The 22,260-nt window shown below is 49.8% G+C and overlaps 1 protein-coding gene and 1 long non-coding RNA gene across 2 annotated transcripts in view; one reads left to right on the forward strand and one right to left on the reverse strand.

Annotated features, from left to right (window-relative positions):
• The first annotated feature begins 273 nt into the window (after nt 1-273).
• The window catches only part of LOC137306572 (small conductance calcium-activated potassium channel protein 3-like), a 63,961-nt gene continuing 41,974 nt past the window's right edge, over nt 274-22,260 (forward strand). Inside the window, exons 1-2 of the mRNA XM_067975856.1 lie at nt 274-1,533; nt 12,529-12,624. Coding sequence (XP_067831957.1) covers nt 715-1,533; nt 12,529-12,624 — 915 coding nt within the window. The 5' untranslated portion in view covers nt 274-714. The remainder of the gene's footprint in view (nt 1,534-12,528; nt 12,625-22,260) is intronic.
• LOC137306579 (uncharacterized) lies at nt 6,863-12,956 on the reverse strand. The gene is made up of 3 exons (XR_010958910.1): nt 12,518-12,956; nt 10,676-10,885; nt 6,863-7,305 (listed from the first exon to the last, which is right to left on the reverse strand). It is a non-coding gene; the product is annotated as an uncharacterized lncRNA (long non-coding RNA).

The following is a 22,260-nucleotide window of genomic DNA, read 5'->3' on the forward strand; positions in this document are numbered from 1 at the left end:
ACAATTTAAAAAACTTTTTTAAAAGCCGGCCGACATATATTTCCAGCCAAATTCTCACTTTGGCGCAAGTTGCTGCGTCCAAAGATGCCTCGGCGCATGCGCGGTCTGCCCGAAGCCGCCGCGACTACAACTCCCAGGGAGCCCCGGGAGGAGGAGGGGGCGGGGCGAGGATCAGGCGCAGGCGCAGTGGCCGCCGAGCCCGATAGGCTGCTGGGCGTGGCCTGGGCGCCCCGCGCGCCTGCGGGAGGGAGGGAGGGAGAGGGGGCGGAGCCTGGGACAAAAGGAGGAGACGGGCAGAGAGCGAGAGGCAGAGACAGCTGGAGCCCAAGGTGGGCTGGATGGATGGAGGGTCAGGCTGCAATGGAAGGGTTTGATGGCATTGGGGCTGGTGTGTGAGAGAGAGAGACAGGGGTGGAGAGGAGGAGGAGGAGGGTCAGCACCAGTCTGTTGAGTCTGGCCAGTGGTCATTGGCAATGAGAAGCTGCAGCCATGTGATGGGAGCTGCCCAGCCACAACTCCAATAGCAACTAGTTGGAAGGGACTTTGTAAGGTTGGAGGGGAGAAGCTGGAAGGGTGGATTAGGAAGGTCCACCTAAGTTGGGGGGGGGGGGGTGGAGGTGAGGGAGCTCCCATTCCCAGGAGCAACTAGCTGGGGCTTCCCAAACTGGATCTCCAGCAGTGAAGAGTGATTGGATTTGGACTGGACCAAGGACAATGGACAGCTCTCACTCCGGCCACTGCCATGACTCCGGGGTGGGGGACCTGGACGAGGACATTGTCAAATGCCAGTGTCCCACAGCAACAGGTGGAGGGGGGCATCCCCCTCACCTCAACCACCATCAGCATCAGCAGCACTACTGCCACCAGCAGAGCCAACCTCAGCTACTTCCCAACCTGCTCACCACTTCATCCCCAGTCTTCAGGACAGGCTCGGCCACTTCCAGCATCAGCAACGTCCACCAGCTCCCCTCCTCCAGGCACGGCAGCCAACTCAACCTGGTCGGGCCACCTCCGCCTGGAGGAGTTGGGGGAACGGCATCGACCACCGGGGCTGGCGGCAAGCACAGGCAGCCAAGCCCGCTGGTCCACCGGAGAGACAGCAACCCTTTCACCGAGATCGCCATGAGCAGCTGCAAGTACAACGGCGGGGTGGTGAAGCCCCTCAGCAGCCTGAGCACCTCCAAGAGGAACCTGGTCGACTCGGACCCCGACTCCCAGCCAATGCAGCTCTTCAGCTGCAACCACATCTTGGGCAACGCACCAGAGATAGTCATCTCCTGCAAGGAGGACCACCAGCACCAGCACCACCTCCTCCTCTCCCACCAGAACCACCAACAGCACGGCGGCAGCTCCAACAGCAACTCCCGCAAGGGTATCAAGAGGAAAAACCAGAACATTGCCTACAAGCTGGGCCACCGAAGGGCTCTCTTCGAGAAGAGGAAGAGGCTGAGTGACTATGCATTGATCTTCGGCATGTTTGGCATCGTCGTCATGGTGATTGAGACTGAGCTGTCCTGGGGAGTGTACAGTAAGGTGGGACCTTATCATTTCGATGCTTGTTTTTTCTCTAAAACCCACAGTAAAAAAAAAACCTGGCGTCATTACCCTTTAACGTGTTGCATTTCAGAATTGGGGGGTGGGGGGATGATTCACAGTCTGAATTACACTGGAATTTATTTTTTAATTGGCATCTGGTATTTTTTTGTTGGATAATATTGCAAAGCATTCACAATCCTCCATAACACTCGTCAGCAACATGTTGCATTTCTGTTTGGTGGAGCTTTCTCTAGGTTCCCGCCCATCCCAAACCTTTTCTATTTATCTGGTTGTCCCCTCCCTTCCATTCTCTTGTCCCCCCCCCCCTGCTTTTTTAAATTTTATCAATGCCTAGGATGTATAATAATGCGTTGCAGTTTTAAACCCCCTCCCACCCCAACCTCCTTGGAGAGGTGCATGTGTCCAAACCTGCCTTTCTTGATTTAGGGGAATGGGGCTGTGGAAATAAAGGCTTCCCTTACCGGGCATGTGTAGCTCGGAACCTTGCCCAGACTTGCACGGAATGCCACTGATGTGGCACAGATAACCCACCTTTGTCAACAGAGTTGGAATGAAAGGGTGCGAGGGGCCTGGAAAAACTGTTGCGGTTAAATTATAGCCCCCCCACCTCTCTCTCCCTCCACTCAACCCCCTTCCCTCTAATGGATAAATAAAAGGAGTGGAATTAAATTGATAGCGACAGATTTTGTGAAATGACCCCAGCTTAATACCTGCCGTTAAAAGAAGTTGTGTTTCAAAATGGAAATTTTAGAGAGAACATTGCTCCGTTACAAAAACAGGCAGAATTTGCCTTTCCCTGGGCAGGGCGTGTTGTAAATAATGCAAAGGTTTTCAGATTGCGATCCACTGGGTCGGACGTCAATGTTAAAGCACAAGAGAGACTGTAAATAGTTTGCAAGGGTAGGAGGGGGGAGGGTCGTATTGCCAGGCTGGGTTAGTGTGGATCAAACTGTAAAGAAGTGAGAGTGTTGAGTTTTCCTGTTGGTGTTTTGCTGTGGGTATTTTTTTATATATATATATATATACACATTGCTGTTTGAGCGACTTGCAGACCCATTCCTACATGACTGTCAGACACCGGTGATCTGAGTGATGCTAATTTGGGAATGGCACTGTTTCACACAGCCTCAGCTGTTGTGAAGCAATTCATCTTTGAGGACTCCCAATGCACAGAGCACGCAGGGAGCTGCCTCACACACTCCACACACTTCACATTTCCTCATTAACAAGTGATTAATAATAACAGATTAGGTGCCCGCGCTCTCATACTTGATTTTCCCTCACTCTGTCTCCGACTCACTCCTTCACTCTTCTTCTGCTCTTGCACTCTCTCTTTCTTGTTCTAGTTTTCTCTCTCTCTCATTTGTGCTTCCCTTTTTCTGTGCACCGACTTCCCTTTTTTTCAGTGGATTTTTCCCTGGATTTTTTTTTCTTTTCCTCTCATCTCTCTGTCTGTTTCTCTTTGTTTCTGTCTCTCTTTTCGTCTGTTTCTTTCTGACTATATTTTTTCTCTGTGTTTCTCTCTATATATTTCTCTCTTTGTGTTTCTGTTTCTCTTTGTTTTCTATCTCTTTTTCCATCTGTCTCTCCCTCTCTATATATAATATATATGTATATATATTCCTCTCTCTTTCTTTCTCAGCTGTCTTTTTCTCTCCAGATTGTGACCAACACATAAGCACCAAGATTAACACCTTGAAGCAATGAGTTGAATTGCACAAAGTGTCTTGCTGCAAAAGCAGATATGCCACTTGCACCATGTCTATCTTTTAGGACAGAAATTACGCCAAATGGGAAGAATTTTATTGAAAGACCAGGAAAAGTTTATGTGTAGTTTGCTACTTGATAAAAGGCCAGACCCCTGGAAAGAGATTCTAGCTGCAGGTCACACATATAAAGCCAGAGCTGGATTAAGAACTCTTAGGTCTCTGGACTCCAACAACAATCGGGGCCCCGTCACACCCCCACCCCCTGTCCCACAAATATGTCGATAAATAGAGCTTCAGCGACACTATCATGTGTATTTAGAATTGCTGGTTTGCCGCTCTACATTATCCCCTGTGATAGAGTTTAACCTGAGAGAGAGGGAGACAGAAACAGAGAGAGAGAGAGAGAGTTCAATTTGAGAGTCAGAAACACAGAAGGAGTCGGTTTAACCTGTAACCAGCCAGCACACTTACAGTATCATATCTTATCTCATTTAGAGTGAGATAACAGAAAATTGTGTCCTACTAAACACCAAGTTTTGTCCACTTTTACTTCACAGCAGAAGTTAATTACCTGCAAAGCGACAGAGAAGGGAGGAGGCCATTCAGCCCCTCGAGCCTGTTCCGCCATTCAATTAGATCATGGCTGATCTGTATCTTCACTCCCTTTACCCTGCAGTTTTTTTCCCTTCAAGTATTTATCCAGTTCCCTTTTCAAAGTTACTGTTGAATCTGCTTCCACCGCCCTTTCATGCAGTGAATTCAGATCATAACAACTCGCTGCGTAAAAAGAAAAAAAATTCTCATCTCCCCCCACCGGTACCTTTGCCAGTTATCTTCAATCTGTTTCCTCTGGTTACCGACCTTCCTGCCAGTGGAAACAGTTTCTCTCTATCAAAACCCCTCATAACTTTGAACACTTCTATTAAATCGCCCCCTCCTAGTTTCGCAACAACAATTTGCATTTATATAGCATCTTTAATGTTGTAAAACATCCCAAGGTGCTTCACTGGAGTGTAACCAAACAAAAATTGACACTGAGCCAAGGGGGATATTATGAGGGGCGAACAAAAGCTCGGTCAAAGAGGTGAGTTTTAAGGAGGTTCTTAAAGGAGGAGAGAGTGGTGGAGAGGTTTAGGCAGCGAATTCCAGAACTTAGGACCTAGACGGCTGAAGGCACGGCCGCCAATGTGGAGCGATGAAAATCGGGGCTGCGCAAGAGGCCAGAATTGGAGGAGCGCAGAGATCTCAGAGGGTTGTAGGGCTGGAGGAGGTTACAGAGGTAAGGGGGGGGGGGGGTTGGCGGTGGGGGCGGGGCCTCGGAGGGATTTGAACGCAAGGATGAGAATTTTAAAATCAAGGCATTGGTGGATCGGGAGCCAGTGTAGGTCAGCGAGCTCAGGTTACACATGGAATCCAGGAATATTGGGAGTGAGTAATCGACTGAAATTGATGAATGGCATCCTGAGCCACGAGAGTGAAACTCACGCAGCCCAAGGACGTCATCAGAACCCGGAGATCAAATTACCCACTCATTAGCATCGATAATTTATTATAATATATGTACAGGAATCTCAAAGTAATAATAAAAACAAGGTGACCAACAGTTAAAGGTAGTTGAAGTGACACTGAACGGAGAACTAGCAGAATGATAAAAGAAATGTGTTGCTCTGATGGCTCAGTCGGTCAGTAAGTGTCTCTACTCATGTTCCTAGGAGGAGAGGCTTCTGCAAACTGCACACTTGCCGTGACACTCCTAAACAGGAGAGGAGAATTCGATCTCTGATAAAATAATCGGACACGGACTCTGGATGGAGTGGGACTGACGGGGGGAGAGTCCATGATCGAATAATCAGACACGGACTCTGGATGGAGTGGGACTGACGGGGGGAGAGTCCATGATCGAATAATCAGACACGGACTCTGGATGGAGTGGGACTGACGGGGGGAGAGTCCATGATAGAATAATCAGACACGGACTCTGGATGGAGTGGGACTGATGGGGAGAGTCCATGATCGAATAATCAGACACGGACTCTGGATGGAGAGGGACTGATGGGGAGAGTCCATGATAGAATAATCAGACACGGACTCTGGATGGAGTGGGACTGACGGGGGGAGAGTCCATGATAGAATAATCAGACACGGACTCTGGATGGAGTGGGACTGACGGGGGGAGAGTCCATGATAGAATAATCAGACACGGACTCTGGATGGAGTGGGACTGATGGGCCGAATGGCCTGTTCTCGCTCCTGACTCTCTTGTGTTGCTTTGCAATGTAGACTGCGATCCTGCTGTCCAGATCAGGGTGAGAATTCCCAGACTTCTCCCTTCTTGCCAGTTTTCCCTGTCGTCACTGACTCCTCGCAAGAGATGAAATGGATCGGATTGAGTCAATATGGCCTCCTGCCATTCTGTACTGTGCGTTCTAGGGCTGTAAGGTCAAACAACCTTCTAAAGATAACAGTTGAGAGCCGACAGCCTGCGCCTGAGAGGTGAGGAGTGTCTGGCTGGGGAGCAACTGGAGTGGAAGGGACCGACCTCTTAAATATCTGATAATGAAATGTGAAGAATTCCATAAGGAAGACCTCCATGGAGGTCCTTCAGTACATGTCTGAGAACATCGGGTGATAGGGACTAGGGGAGAGGGATCACCGGGAGGAGGAGTGGCACATGTGGACAATCAAAAAAAAAAGAGCTTGCATTTCTATCGCGCCTTTGACGACCTCAGGACGTCCCAAAGAGCTTTACAGCCAATGAAGTACTTTTTGAAGTGTAGTCACTGTTTGTTGTAATGTAGGAAATGCGGCAGCCAATTTGAGCTCAGCAAGATCCCACAAACAGCATTGTGATAATGACCAGATCAACTGTTTTAGGTGTTGGTTGAGGGATAAATATTGGCCCAGGACACCGAGGAGAACACCCCTGCTCTTCCTCAAAATAGTGGCCATAGGATCTTTTAGCACTTTCGCCTTTGAGTCAGAAGGTCAAGGGTTCAAGCCCCACTCCAGAGACTTTAGTCCATAATCCTAGGCCGACACTCCCAGTGCAGCACTGAGGGAGTGTTGCACTGTCGGAGGTGCCGTCTTTCGGATGAGACGTTAAACCGAGGCCCCGTCTGCCCTCTCAGGTGGACATAAAAGATCCCACAGCCACTATTTGAAGAAGAGCATAGGAGTTCTCCCTGGTGTCCTGGGCCAATATTTATCCCTCAACTAACATCATTAAAACAGATTATCTGGTCATTATCGATTTGCTGTTTGTGGGAGCTTTCTGTGCGCAAATTGGTTGTCGCGTTTCCTACGCTACAACAGCAAGTACACTTAAAAAAAAAAGTACTTTGTAATGAGCGTTGGGACGTCCTGAGATCATGAAAGGCGCTGTATGAATGCAAGTCGTTCTTTCTTTTCTTTATCCTTGGAATTGTACCCCAGTAAGATTCAGCATTTGGTGGGATGGAGGGGGTGGGGGAGAGAGAGAGAGACCAGACACATCCATTTTGTCAATGGAAAAATCTCCCTTCAGTGAAACGCAGACCAGCTCTGAGATCTGTCGTCGCTGGCTTGCTTTAGGAGGCTTTTTTTCAACAAACATCTTAACTAATTTGATCAGAACAGAGATTTTTATTTTCAAAGAAACTCCTGATCTGGAGATTAAGTCCTTGTGCACGTCGTTCCTTACAGACATGGTGGACTTAGATCGATTGCAGCCGGCTTCAATGAGCACAGCTGCACAGAGCTTCCAGGAGCACAGAGAACATCTGGGCAGTGCTTCCAGGAACACTGTGCACATCTGGGCAGGAGAGTGGGTAATGTAGATCACTGAAAAAACACATTACATAAAGAACTAAGTGCACACAGCCTAGCAGTATTGGGGTCACACATGTCACTGCATTTTTTATCTAATTTGTTAGTAAAATCTCATGGATGAGTTTTCGAGCCACCAGAGGCAAAGTTATTCCCTGCGAGGATTAATCTCTGCTCTTTATAAATGGGTCCTGTGCGTTTCCAAAGACAGAGGGGAACATCGAAGCTGTCAATTCTGAAATAAAAAGAGGTGATGGTGGAAATGCACAGCTGATCCGTCCGGGAAAGACAGAAAGAAAGTAATTCATTAATTGCATTTCTGCAACGCTTTTCAGGACGTCCCAAGTCGCTTTGTAGCCAATGAAGTACTTTTTGAAGTGTGGTCACCGTTGTAATGTAAGAAACGCGGCAGCCAATTTGCGCACAGCAAGATCCCACAAACAGCAACATGACAAATGACCGGATCATCTGTTCTTTAATGATGTCGGTTGAGGGATTAAGGGAAAACGACAGGTTAATGGTTCGGGTGAAATCCTGCAGAACTGTGCAGTTCCGGTGTTACTCTGACACTGTAACATCAGCTTGGCTCAGTGGGTAGCATTCCAGGACTTCAGCTGACGCTCCCCGTGCAGTACCGAGGGAGTGCTGCACTGTCGGAGGTGCCGTCTTTCGGATGAGATGTTAAACCGAGGTCCCGTCTGCCCCCTCGGGTGGATGTAAAAGATCCCACGGCTACTATTGGAATCAGAGCAGGGAAGTTCTCCCCGGTGTCCCGGGCCAATATTTAACCCACAACCAACATCGCTAAAACAGATTATCTGGTCATTATCACATCGCTGTTTGTGGGATCTTGCTGTACCAGCACTTGTTACCGCAATTCATTGTATGTGAAGCACTTTGAGATGTGATTAAGGTTTGATTTCAAGTATTTGGACACAAGTAGTGGATTGGGAAGGGATAGAGTTATCAGACTGTCCTTCCCTTGGGACCTGTTGGCTGGGAATTAAGTTTTAATAAAAGCTGTTTACACAGGAAAGGTCTCAGTGGAATGTCCTGTGATTCAGCTTCCTGCTGTACAGAAATGGAAGTCTCCCATTGCTCAGTCAGTCCGTCACCTACCTCCGGGTTCAAGATCAGACAGGGAGACGGGATAGCAGGGAGGGCCGGGCAAGGGGTGAGCGATCAGGGGAGCGGGTGAGGAGGGGGAGAGATCGGGGGAGCGGGCATGGAGGGGGAGAGATCGGGGGAGCGTGCATGGAGGGGGAGAGATCGGGGGAACGGGCAAGGAGGGTGAGATCGGGGGAGGGGGCATGGAGGGAGAGATCGGGGGAACGGGCAAGGAGGGTGAGATCGGGGGAGGGGGCAAGGAGGGGGAGATCGGGGGAACGGGCAAGGAGGGTGAGATCGGGGGAGGGGGCATGGAGGGAGAGATCGGGGGAACGGGCAAGGAGGGTGAGATCGGGGGAGGGGGCATGGAGGGAGAGATCGGGGGAACGGGCAAGGAGGGTGAGATCGGGGGAGCGGGCATGGAGGGAGAGATCGGGGGAGCGGGCATGGAGGGAGAGATCGGGGGAACGGGCAAGGAGGGTGAGATCGGGGGAGGGGGCAAGGAGGGGGAGAGATCGGTGGAGCGGGCATGGAGGGAGAGATCGGGGGAATGGGTAAGGGGGGGAGATTGGGGAATGGGCATGGAGGGAGAGATCAGGGGAGCAGGTAAGGGGGGGCAGATCGGGGGAGCGGGCATGGAGGGAGAGATCGGGGGAGCGGGCATGGAGGGAGAGATCGGGGGAGCGGGCATGGGGGGAGAGATCGGGGGAGCGGGCATGGGGGGGGGAGAGATCGGGGGAGCGGGTAAAGGGGGGAGAGATCGGGGGAGCGGGCATGGGGGGGGAGAGATCGGGGGAGCGGGTAAGGTGGGGAGATCGGGGGAGCGGGTACAGGGGGGAGAGATCAGGGGAGCGGGTACAGGGGGGAGAGATCGGGGGAGCGGGTAAAGGGGGGAGAGATCGGGGGAGCGGGTAAAGGGGGGAGAGATCGGGGGAGCGGGTAAGGGGGGGAGAGATCGGGGGAGCGGATAAAGGGGGGAGAGATCGGGGGAGTGAGCTAGGGGGAGTGGGCAGGGGGAGAGATCGGGGGAGGGGGTAAGGGCGGGAGAAGAGATCGAGGGAGCGGGCAAGGGGGGAGCAATCGGGGGAGCGGGCGGGGAGAAAGACCGGGCGAACGGAGTGGGGTGAGGGCCCTGTTCTGCTAGTTGCTTTACAGCTGATGTGAATTAAATGAAATCCTTTAGTAACTAACGTTAGTGGGGGGAATAAAATGGGAGTTCTTTTAAACAGAGTGTTGGTGCAGTTTAGAAATTTCTAGAAACTTCACTCAAAAGAAAAAAGTAGACTGCCCAGCCCTAGTCTGTGCTGGAGCTTCAGCACCTCAACTAGCCCTCGATCGTGGCACCACATGACTGTACTCCATTTTATAAATCTGTGGGTGAGTGTAATCAGTGGAGGTGAGGGCTGCTGAAAGCTGCCTGGGCCTGTAACCGAGCTGCCTGGGCCTGTAACCGAGCTGCCTGGGCCTGTAACCGAGTGTCTGGGAGTGTTTTCGAAGGAACCCGACAGCCAAGTTGTCCAATTATGGTTCCCAAGGCCTATATGGGAGGCTTCACTTTTAATGGGAGTTCATGAGCAATACCTCGCCTCTGGCTGCAGACATGTAAATTGAGTTTAATACACGGTTGGCGTTGTAATTAGACCTTCTACATCACAAGTGGCGGAAGCTTTACAGCTCACAAATAGAAGCAAATTGCAGACCTGTCAACTCATACACACTACACCATCCACTATGTATTGGGATATCAATGAGAGTCACTATCGTTGAAACTCGATCTGGTTCAGCACGGAGCCTGGCACGGGTTAAGGGTAGATGTTCTGAGCGAGGCTGTGTGGAGCCGGTGACCGAGAGTGTTGAAGCTTCCTGGACGCACCCTGGTGTCCGAGTTGGTGTCTTCAAAGGAGTGGAATGCGGGTGCCCTGGAATGACCCGGTGCGATATCGTTCCAGGAAGGTCATCCAGTTCATCCCTTTAGAAAGAACATAGAAACAAGAGGAGGCCATTCAGCCCCTCGAGCCTGTTCAGCCATTCAGTTAGATCATGGCTGATCTGTACCTTAACTCCATTTACCCACCTTGGTTCCATATCCCTTAATACCCTCACCCAACAAAAATCCATCAATCTCAGTTTTGGAATTTTCAATTGACCCCCGGCCTCAACAGCTTTTTGGGGGAGAGAGTTCCAGATTCCCACTCCCCTTTGTGTGAGGAAGTGCTTCCTGACATCACCCCTGAACGGCCTAACTCTAATTTTAAGGTTCTGCCCCCTTGTTCTGGACTCACCCCATCAGAGGAAATAGTTTCTCTCTATAGACCTTATCAAATCCTTTAATCATCTTAAACACCTCAATTGGATTGCCCCTTAATCTTCTAAACTCGAGGGAGTACAAGCCTAGTCAGTGCAACCTGTCCTCATTATTCAACCCTTTTGGCCCCGGCATCGTTCCGGTAAAGAAACCTGCCAAGGTTCTGAGTTAGTTGGGCGCTCGTTAAACTTACCGACTGATGTTAGGTCTTCAGTTCAGTGCACTGTTACAGGCCGACTGTATTGGTCCAGGATGAAGCCTAGGTTGAGATGGCGGGTGATATTATTCACAGAGATCGAGGTCTACCCGGGATTGTAATTGGTTTGTACAAGATGTTGTCCTTGGGCTCAGGTGCTGTGCTGGTAATGTCACAAATTATCTGCTACATTCTGTGTGGAGGAAACTGGCACATTCACAGTAATCAATGCAACGTGACAAAGCACACCCACTGCAGGAAAAATACTTCTTCAACCTTTTCCCCTTATTATTTTCTCTGCTAACTGATGCAGTGACCCGGGATGGGGTGACGATGAGTCAAGAACAGGGCTACAGGCACCTGCCGCCCTCGGGTATCTCAGATAAACGGCTCATCTTCACCTGTGAGCCTGGACAATGAGTGGCAATGGGGCATTGGACCACTGGGGAAATCAGAGACTCCAATCCTGTCCTCATACTTGTATGCACGCACGGGTACACACGCACGCATATATACACCCACACACACACATGTACGCACACCTTTTCTGGCCGGGGTTACTGGATAATGGTCAGAGGTGGGTGACATTTCCTCTCCCCAGTCTTCCGACCCTGAGGCCAACAATAGAATCCAAACTACTGTCCTGGACGTGATCATTTAACTCAGCACATGCACTGGACCTGCCTGTGACGTCGGACTCAGTACCTCACGAGCCAGTGCTTCTTCCAGCAGCCCATCAGGAGAACACGAAACAACAAAAGATTTGATGGAGCGGGACTGAGAGTCAAATCAGGGAGGGAAAACTAAATGGCATCTGGCAAGAATAATTGGCAAGTAGAGAGGCCCGGTGTGCTGGGGTTTGTCTGGGTGATGTTCTAAACCTCGACAGGACAGTGGAAACAGAGAGGGTTGTTAATTGAATGCAGCTTGTGTTTATCTGAAGTGGCTGTTTCTGGGTGGCCTGGGTTATGGATCAATAATTTCAAACACTCGATTCCTAATTAGCCTGAGTCTTAACAGGAAAATCCCTGCTATAAACAAAAAACATCGGGCCGCCACTTACACAGCATCACGCTGTCACATTCCAGTCCTCTCGGGACCTCTTGCCTTTACATTCATTTTTCTTTTCACTTGTTAATTCTTCAAGTGAGTCCTTTGAGTATTTTGCTTCATCAGAAAAAAAGAACAACATCTCCAGTTATTTAACCAGAGAGCTTTTGTTCAGTTGCCCCCTCAAAATCCCAGCAGCAGCGACGTGTGGAGATTCTACAATCCCAGCAGCAGCGACGTGTGGGGATTATACAATCCCAGCAGCAGCGACGTGTGGGGATTCTACAATCCCAGCAACAGCGACGTGTGGGGATTGTACAATCCCAGCAGCAGCGACGTGTGGGGATTCTACAATCCCAGCAGCAGCGACGTGTGGGGATTGTACAATCCCAGCAGGGCGATGTGTGGGGATTGTAGAATCCCAGCAGCAGCGACGTGTGGGGATTCTACAATTCAAGCAGCAGTGACGTGTGGGGATTGTACAATCCCAGCAACAGCGACGTGTGGGGAATTGTACAATCCCAGCAGGGCGACGTGTGGGTGTTCCACAATCCCAGCAGCGCGACGTGTGGGGATTGTAGAATCCCAGCAGTGCGATGTGTGGGTTTTGGTGTACGTGGGCCCTGGGAGGAGACTGAATGGGTGGGATAGAGTCTGTGATAGGGGAGAGTGTACATGGGCTGTGGGGGGGGAGTGTGCTGTGGGGACAAGCAGCCATTTCTTGTTCCGTGCTATGGTACGATCTGGCCTGGCTAGTCTGCAAATCATAGTTATATCTTTGTATTTTACCTGTCTTTCAGGAATCCATGTATTCGCTCGCCTTGAAATGCCTTATCAGTCTGTCCACGTTGATCCTGCTGGGACTCATCATCGCCTACCATGCCAGGGAGGTCCAGGTACGCAAACTCTCCAACCAATCCGCATTACCGCTGGAGTTACGCTTTAAAGGAAACACCTTCTCATTTGTTTGCACCTAGTGTCAGCGTGAAGTATCCCCAGGTCAGATACAGCGCAGGCAAAGCTCCCTCTACACTGTCCCATCAAACACTCCCAGGGCAGGTACAGCATGGGTTAGATACAGAGTAAAGCTCCCTCTACACTGTCCCATCAAACACTCCCAGGGCAGGTACAGCACGGGTTAGATACAAAGTAAAGCTTCCTCTGCCATCAAACACTCCCAGGGCAGGTACAGCACGGGTTAGATACAGAGTAAAGCTCCCTCTACACTGTCCCATCAAATATTGCCAGGGCAGGTACAGCACGGGTCAGATACAGAGTAAAGCTCCCTTTACACCATGCCATCAAACACTCCCAGGGCAGGTACAGCACGGGTTAGATACAGAGTAAAGCTCCCTCTACACTGTCCCATCAAACACTCCCGGATTAGATACAGAATAAAGCTCCATCTACACTGTCCCATCAAACACTCCCAGGCCATGTTTTAGTGATGTTGGTTGAGGGATAAATATTGGCCAGGACACTGGGGAGAACTCCCCTGCTCTTCTTCGAAAATCGGGCCATGGGATCTTATACATCCACCTGAGAGGGCAGACAGGGCTTCGGTTTAACATTTCATCTGAAAGATGGCACCTCCGACAGTGCAGCACTCCCTCAGTACTGGCACTGGGAGTATCAGCCTGGATTTTGTGTTCAAGTCTCCGGAGTGGGACTCGAACAAAAAACCTTCTGAATCAGAGGCGAGAGAGAGAGCTATCCACTGATCCACGGCTGACGAGCACTCTCTGTAATGGGAGGTAATTGGTTGCAATGGAATTGTCTTCAGAAGTGTCAGGACAGGAAGTGATGTGGAATTTTCCCCAGTGGATGGGTGGGAATGGGATGTGAGTTGGTTTGTAGGAATCCTGCACAGAGTGGGGATGGAAGATGATTTGGTGCATTGGAATGGTGCGTCATGGACGGATGGGAATGAAACGTGAGTTGGCCCAATTCTTTGCTTGGCTCAAGTGGGGAAGCCCCCAGTACTGCCAAGACTGCTCAGGAGGAACTCTACAGGTCACAAGCTTTCAAATTGGGGTGATCAGACCCTGAGAGGTCTAAGGGGATCCCATCTCAACAAGGAATTCACGCTAAACCTTTACATATCACTGGTTGGGCCTCAGCTGGAGTATTGTGTACAATTCTGGGCACCACACTTTAGGAAGGATGTCAAGGCCTTGGAGAGGGTACAGAGGAGGTTTATCAGAATGATATCAGGGATGAGGGACTTCAGTTATGTGGGGAGATTGGAGAAACTGGGATTGTTCTCCTGGGAGCAGAGGTTAAGGGGAGATTTAATAGAGGTGTTCAAATTTATGAGGGGTTTTGACAGAGCAGGTAGGGAAAAACTGTTTCCACTGGCAAGTGGGTCAGTAAACAGAGGTCACAGATTTAAAATGATTGGCAAAAGAACTAGAGGGGAAATGAGGAGAAATTTTTTGACACAAGAGAGTTGTTATGCTCTGGAAAGCATTGCCTGAAAGGGCAATGGAAGCAGATTCCATAGGATTTCAAAAGGCAACTAGACGTGTGCTTAAAGAGGACTAACTTGCAGGGTTATGGGGAAAAAGCTGAAGTGTGAGACTAAATTGGAGAGCTCTTTCAAAAAGCCAGCACGGGTATGACGGGCCAAATGGCCTCCTTCTGTGCTGTAAGATTGTATAATTCTATTAATCTGTGTGTATCATTAACAAATTAGTTCCGTTGTTGTACGTTGATTAAATAAAAATATGTTTTTTGCAGTGATAACTATTCTCCTTTGGGTGACCAACGCTGGCTTTTAGACCAGGGGGCCCTGTCATTGTTTACAGGGGCCTGTGGGAGTGTGGGAGTGTTTGGGTGTTTAAAGGGAGTTTCCAAACAGAAATATTTGGAGAGCTTTGCTCCAGGGATAAATATTGGCCCAGGACACCGGGGAGAACTCTCCTGCTCTTCTTCAAAATAGTGGCCGTGGGATCTTTTACATCCACCTGAGGGGGACAGACGGGGCCTCGGTTTAACGTCTCATCTGAAAGACGGGACCTCCGACAGTGCAGCTCTCCCTCAGTATTGGCACAGGTGTGTCAGCCTGGGCCAGCCTGTGAGAAGCAGCTGGATGGGAGAGGGTCAGTCAGAGCTGAGATGTGGCACAGAGGAGGGTGATGGACTGAGATATTGGGGAGGGGTGGTTAGCGAGTGGTAACAGACAGTTCCACAGGATGCTGACTAGGGTCGCCAACTCTGCTGGGGTGTGTTCCTGGCGGTTTCATCACATGACCTCCTCTAACCGCCCCCACACTCCCGCCAATGGTCGCCCGATGCGTCCATCCTCATGGAGCCGCACCGCCCCCCCCCCCCCACACTCCCGCCAATGGTTGCCTGACACGTCCATCCTCATGGAGCCCCGCCCCACACTCGTCATTGGTTGCCTGACACGTCCATCCTCATGGAGCCCCACCCCCCCCCCCCCACACACTCGCCATTGGTTGCCCGATGCGTCCATCCTCATGGAGCCCCACCCCACAGCCAATTGGAAAGCGAAAAGACTTTTCACTACGCGATTGGATGATTCTTGACTGTCCGTCAAACAGCCTTTTCCCCCATCGCCAATACTTTTATAACTGACAAACAGAAGTGCTCAAAGAAAATTTTTTAAAAACCACAATTTGTTCATGCCTTTATGATATTTCTCCTGGGTTTGCTCACAGCAGTTGTCCAGGAGATTAATCTTTAATTCCTGGAGACTCCAGGACAATCCCCGGAGGGTTGGCGACCCCTCGAGCCTGGGCAGGAAACCTCGGTCAGCATACAAGGGGTTAACTGGACTCTGCAAAATCCTGGTTCGGAAAAATCAGCTGAGACGGGAATAAACACATTCCCATCGCTTTGTTGTCTCCACTCTCAAGTCCAAGTTTGTTTCCTGGAAGCTGGATGGGCTCAAACTTCCTGGGGATTTTGTTTGAAGTGTGTGAGGTTAGGAAGCAGCCCTGCTCTCTCTCACACACAGCACTGTAATGGCGGCAGTTGCCGCTCTCCTTTACCCTGTGATCTTTCCGAGAGGTTTGCAGGGAGCCTTTCAAAAGAATTTTTTAAAAAAGACCCTTGTGCCCTGAGAGGAGTCGGCCAGAGCAGCAATGCTGAGGACAGCAGATCCCCGATTCTGCCTGTTCCTAAATTCACTTCAGCTTCGGGCTTATGAATGCTTCCAGGCCCCAAAGGAAGGGAGGCTGTTTAAGGAGTGGCTGATGAGGGCCTGGAGTGGGTGGGTGGGTGGGTGGATGAGTGAGACCTGATGCCCCTTTGGTTGGAGATGTCTGGAGGTTATTTTTGATTTCAATCACACAATAAGGTTCAATTGTGCACCAGGTGACATAGTTGAACATAATGGAAGACTCTTTGACCTATTGAGTGTTGTCAAACTATTTGACTGCCGGGGCATCACAGTTGAGCCCGATATTGTCCTCACTCAACGTGCATTTATCAGCAGGACTCGACAGTGATCAGGAGCGGGAACCCTGGCTGGTTTCTCCCCTGCTATGACTTTGATCACTTGGCATACTTCAGAGATCAGCTAACACAGCAGACACCAGAAATCAACCTTCTGTGACTCAGAACAACAGCCTGCATTTATACAGCACCTTTAACGTAGTAAAACATCCCAAGGCGCTTCACAGGAGTGTAAATCAGACAAAGTTTGACCGAGCCACATCAGGAGACATTAGGACAGGCGACCAAAAGCTTGGTCAGAGAGGTAGATTTTAAGGAGCGTCTTAAAGGAGAAGAGAGAGGCAGAGGGGTTTAGGGAGGGAATTCCAGAGCTTAGGACCTAGTCAGCTGAAGGCACGGCCGCCAATGGTGGGGCGAAGGAAATCGGGGATGCGCAAGAGGCCAGAATTGGAGGAGGGCAGAGATCTCGGAGAGTTGTAGGGCTGGAGGAGGTTACGGAGATAGGAAGGGGGGCGAGGCCGTGGAGGGATTTGAACACGAGGCTGAGAATTTTAAATTCGTGGAGTTTCTGGACCGGGAGCCGATGTAGGTCAGCGAGAACAGGGTAATGGGTGAATGGGTCTCAGTAACGCGTCACGTACTGGGGGGGGTTTCCATGGTTTGATAGTGGCCCTGCCTGACTAAAGGCTGACACATGGCTCAGTAACAAGCTGTCAAATCTCTACTGTCCCTGACAGGTCAGGACCCCTGTTCCTGCTGCTAATAATAAGAGACAGCCGCGGTCTCTCCCTGACCTCTCACACAAGCACTGCCGACCTCCAGGGTCATCGCCTCTCCCGTGTTGGTGCAACTTCCAACGGTGATGGTTTGACACACTGACACAAAGACTGTCTGTTTAATCACTGGCCTGCTGCTCTGATTGGGAGTGAGAATGAGGGCTGACTTCCCCCTCCCCCCTCTCCCCAAACCAGCAACGCTGAGGGCATTTGTTATCTGCCCCCCCCCGGCCAAGGGGAGCACCAAGGGAACGAGGGAGGGGTTGAGTACATATTCCATTTGTTTCAAATTCACTTTCCCAGGTTGGAAAGTTATTTTTTTTACAAACGTTCTGAGCAGTTCCTTTAGCTGGGGATTATATGGGATCTGTGATAAATGATGGGTGAGAGGGTATGTGGGAGGGCGCAACTGAACTGATGTTCCACAGTACGACTCCATAGATTGGGAGCAATGCAGACTTACACCTGTGGGCGGAGAGAGGGAGAGAGAGAGCGATGCACACCAAGAGATAGAAAGAGAAAGGGAAACAGAGAAAGCGAGAGAGCGAGAGAGGGGCAGAGAGCGAGAGGGACGGAGGCAGGGAGCGAGAGCGGGACTGAGACAGGGAGCAAGGGCGGGACGGAGGGAGGGAGCGGGAGCGGGACGGAGGCAGGGAGCGGGAGCGGGACGGAGGCAGGGAGCGGGAGCGGGACGGAGGCAGGGAGCGGGAGCGGGACGGAGGCAGGGAGCGGGAGCGGGACGGAGGCAGGGAGCGGGACGGAGGCAGGGAGCGGGACGGAGGCAGGGAGCGGGAGCGGGACGGAGGCAGGGAGCGAGAGCGGGACTGAGGCAGGGAGCGGGAGCTCTAAGAACATGGGAATGATGGAATAGGAGGGATGGATGGTTTAAGGAAACAATGTTGATCACGGGGAATTCTCCCTCACAGTCTTGAACATTTCAATTCAATGCCTCTTTCCCCAAAAAACAACCTAACGTCCTTAACCTTTCCTCACAACTGAAATTCCTGACACGAGGAATAATCTGTACTACCGTCCTGGTGCCCTCTCAAGGGCAGTGAATTCCTCCCTCTGATTAGGTGACCAGAACTGCACCAGAATTTTGATGAATTGAGGTTCATTTACATTATTTCATTAATAAAATATTTTCACTTACAGTAACAGCAGAAAAAGATTAAATATTAAAATGTTCCTCTCAGATTGGCTGTGACCCTCATATTATTGAAGAATATCCCACCCTGGGAATTTCAAGCATTCTTTGCTCAGAAGAGTGAGAAGTGAACCTGGCACATGGGGTTAATAAACCCTTCCACCCCCGCACTCCCCCATCAAACACTCCCAGGGCAGGTACAGCACGGGTTAGATACAGAGTAAAGCTCCCTCTACACTGTCCCATCAAACACTCCCAGGGCAGGTACAGGGTTAGATACAGAGTAAAGCTCCCTCTACACTGTCCCATCAAACACTCCCAGGGCAGGTACAGCACAGGTTAGATACAGAGTAAAGCTCCCTCTACACTGTCCCTTCAAACACTCCCAGGAATCCTGTTGACTTTCCCCCCACCGCCCCTGGATGGGGGAGGGGTAAGGGAGCTGACCCTCCCTTATACAGCAGTTCACCCTTCCCGAGCTGGATCTCCTCACATCCCTGGATAAGCAGTCGAGTGCCCCATGTAATAGATCATGGTGCCTGAATGTATGCAGCGAAAACTGCATTCCCTTTCTTTGTTGTCAGGAAGCACCTGAGAAATCAGTTTGTGTGGGACTACGATCATAATGCCACATCCCTGTTGATTCAGCTGCATCCTATTAGGAAACAAGGAAAGCAGTTAGCCAGGATGGGAGGGTGGGAGACACACATTGGCTGACTCCAAGCCTTACTGATCTCCTACTCTCTCAGACCTGTAATTGTGGAATCCATCTCTCCCCGTCCTCATACAATCTTCCCGCTTTGAAAATCCAATCTTGGCGTCACCTACTCACTACCTCCCGATTAGCGATGTTCCCCTCTCCTATTCTCTTCAACCTTGGTGCTCTCTTTGTCCTAGGGGCGTCTCTGCTCTTCAACAGGGTTTCTCAATCAGAATAAATCTGTTTCCACTGCAGGGCCCGTTGATTTGATTCCTGCCTTCTTTCCATGTCTCTGTGTCCTTTCATCATTCTTGCACGTGCTGCAAGAAATGAATTGAGTTTCTATCAATGGACTGAGTCATGTTGAGTTACCTCATTAACACTCACATCCCAGGTACTCTCTGAGCTGGTGATCAGAAACTGGTGAGATGCGTGCCTCTGTTTACTAAACCAACCTTATCCCTTCACTCGCCCGAACTCCCTGATCAAAATTAGTCCACAGTCAGTTCAGATTGCTCACCGTTTTACAATTCTGAATAAAAAGTGACTCTGTACAGTCACACAGTGAGTGACCCTTACCTTGAATAGACAGTGACTCTGTACAGTTACACAGTGAGTGACCCTCACCCTGAATAAACAGGGACTCTGTACAGTTACACAGTGAGTGACCCTTACCCTGAATAAACAGTGACTGTACAGTTACACAGTGAGTGACTCTTACCCTGAATCGACAGGACTCTGTACAGTCACACAGTGAGTGACCCTTACCCTGAATAAACAGTGACTCTGTACAGTTACACAGTGAGTGACCCTTACCCTGAATAAACGGTGACTCTGTAGTCACACAGTGAGTGACCCTTACCCTGAATAAACGGTGACTCTGTACAGTCACACAGTGAGTGACCCTTACCCTGAATAAACAGTGACTCTGTACAGTCACACAGTGAGTGACCCTTACCCTGAATAAACAGTGACTCTGTACAGTTACACAGTGAGTGACCCTTACCCTGAATAAACAGTGACTCTGTACAGTCACACAGTGAGTGACTCTTACCCTGAATAAACAGTAATGCTGCACAGATACACTGTGTTAAATTACCCTTACCCTGAATAAACAACGACTCTGCACAGCTAGTTCAAGGGGTGCTGTGACTCTGTTGAAATGTATCCTTGCCTGTTCTGCTTCCAGCTGGTGATTTTGTTCACATATGCTGTTTATTGACTTATTTATATCACCTTGGCTACCTTGCTAAGAGGCTTGTGTGGGCTCCAGTACTTTTATTGTGGTGATTGATTGAGGACTGGGAGTTGTGGGGATCACTGATTGTGAGAGCTGTAATCGTTTTTATAGAAAGCAATGAACAAAGAGAGCTCAGTTACTTTTTTCATTCAGTCTCAGGATGTGGGCGTCACTGGCAAGGCCAGCATTTATTGCCCATCCTCTAGTGCCCCTTGAGAAGGTGGTGGTGAGCTGCCTTCTTGAACCGCTGCAGTCCATGTGGTGAAGGTTCTCCCACAGCGCTTCTAGGCAGGGAGTGCCAGGATTTTGACTCGGCATCAATGAGGGATCGGCCGATATATGTCCAAGTCAGGATGGTGTGTGACTTGGAGGGGAACGTGCAGGTGATGTTGTTCCCATGTACCTGCTGCTTGGGAGGTGCTGTCGAAAAAGCCTTGGCGAGTTGCTGCAGTACATCCTGTGAATGGTACACACTGCAGCCGCGATGCGCCGCTGGTGAAGGGAGTGAATGTTTAAAGTGGTGGATGGGGTGCCAATCAAGCGGGCTGCTTTGTCCTGGATGGTGTCGAGCTTCTTGAGTGTTGTTGGAGCTGCGCTCATCCAGGCAAGTGGAGAGTATTCCACCACACTCCTGACTTGTGCCTTGAAGATGGTGGAAAGGCTTTGGGGAGTCAGGAGGTGGGTCACTCGCCGCAGAATACCCAGCCTCTGACCTGCTCCAGTAGCCATTATCATAGTAACCTCGAAATTTAATGAAGTAAATCTCCTTGAACAATTTTTCATTTTCCCAAAGTGTTGCCAATGAACCTGGAGGCAAAGGTAACTTCACTGGATTATTTATGTTTCTTTCCCTTGTTTAGGAGGTGCTGAAATGAATTATAGCTGAGAACAAAGAAAGATTTGCATCTCCATAGCACCTTTCACGACACCCCAAAGTGCTTTACAGCCAATGAAGTACTTTTTGAAGTGTGGTCACTGTTGTAGTGTAGGAAACGCAGCAGCCAATTTGTACACAGCAAGATCCCACAAACAGCAGTGTGATAATGACCAGATCATCTGTTTTAGTGACGTTGGTTGAGGGTAGAACTCCCCTGTTTTTCTTCAAAATAGTGGCCATGGGATCTATTACATCTACCTGAGGCAGCAGATAGGGCCTTGGTGTAACATGTCCTCTGAAAGACAGCACAGCATTCCCTCAGTACTGTACTGGGAGTATAGCTTGGATTATTATAACTAAGTCTCTGGGGTGGGACTTGAACCTAAGACCTTCTGATTCAGAGGCACGATTGCTACGCACTGAGCCACAGCTGGACACCTTAATGCAGATTCTGGGCGCAATCTGGGACCTTCCTGATTTGTATGGCTGAGTACCACACCAAGCCATTGGGGGAAATCTCCATTTCAGGCATTCATTTCTACAATGGCTTGTGCAAAAAAAAAAGACAGTTTGAACCAGAGTTGGCACTTGGTTATAAATTCACCTTAAAAATCAATGAGTTAGGAGAGGGACAGTGGGCCATGTAGAGCTCGTTCTGATTTTTTACAAGGGCAATAATTGCTGTCTCAATTGGTTTCCAGCTCTCGGTAACCATGACAACCATAACCCTTAACTCCTAGGCCGCAGATGCTGGAACAGTTTCTGTGGGTTTTTAGCTGGGTGAAGCAGGGAGCTTCAGAATTTTACAAACAATCTGAAACACTGCTTCTCGTTAAGGGATTATTTACTTAAAGCTAATCTCAAAGCTCGAGGCAATGTCTCTTGAATGCACACAGCTGAGAGTTGCCAACTCTGGTTGGACGTATTCCTGGAGGTTTCATCACATGACCTCCAACCGCCTCGCCTGGTCAAACAGCCTTTTTCCCCCCCCCCATCTCCAATATTTTTATAATTAATAAACATAAGTGTGCAAAGAAAATGAAAGAAACACTTTTTTTATGGCCCGTTGATTTTTCTCCTGGGTTTTTGCTCGCAGAGATTAATCTTCACTTCCTGGAGACTCCAGGGCAATCCTAGAGGGTTGGCAACCCGAACACAGCCCTCCAGCGCTGAATATTTCTTTATCTGTGACACATTTCACACTGAAGGTTTTGTCACTCACCCACAGGCTGCCAAGGATTGCTGTGGACCGACCCAGCTTCTCCTCACCTCCAAGAATAACCTGCTGCCACGTATCCCAGGAGACCGGGTGCGAATGTTTGGTGGAACTGAAAATTCCTGGTTCTCCTGCAGTCTTGGACGATGTTTCC

The sequence above is a fragment of the Heptranchias perlo genome, chromosome 44 (assembly GCF_035084215.1).
Source record: "Heptranchias perlo isolate sHepPer1 chromosome 44, sHepPer1.hap1, whole genome shotgun sequence".
Classification (NCBI taxonomy): Eukaryota; Metazoa; Chordata; class Chondrichthyes; order Hexanchiformes; family Hexanchidae; genus Heptranchias; species Heptranchias perlo.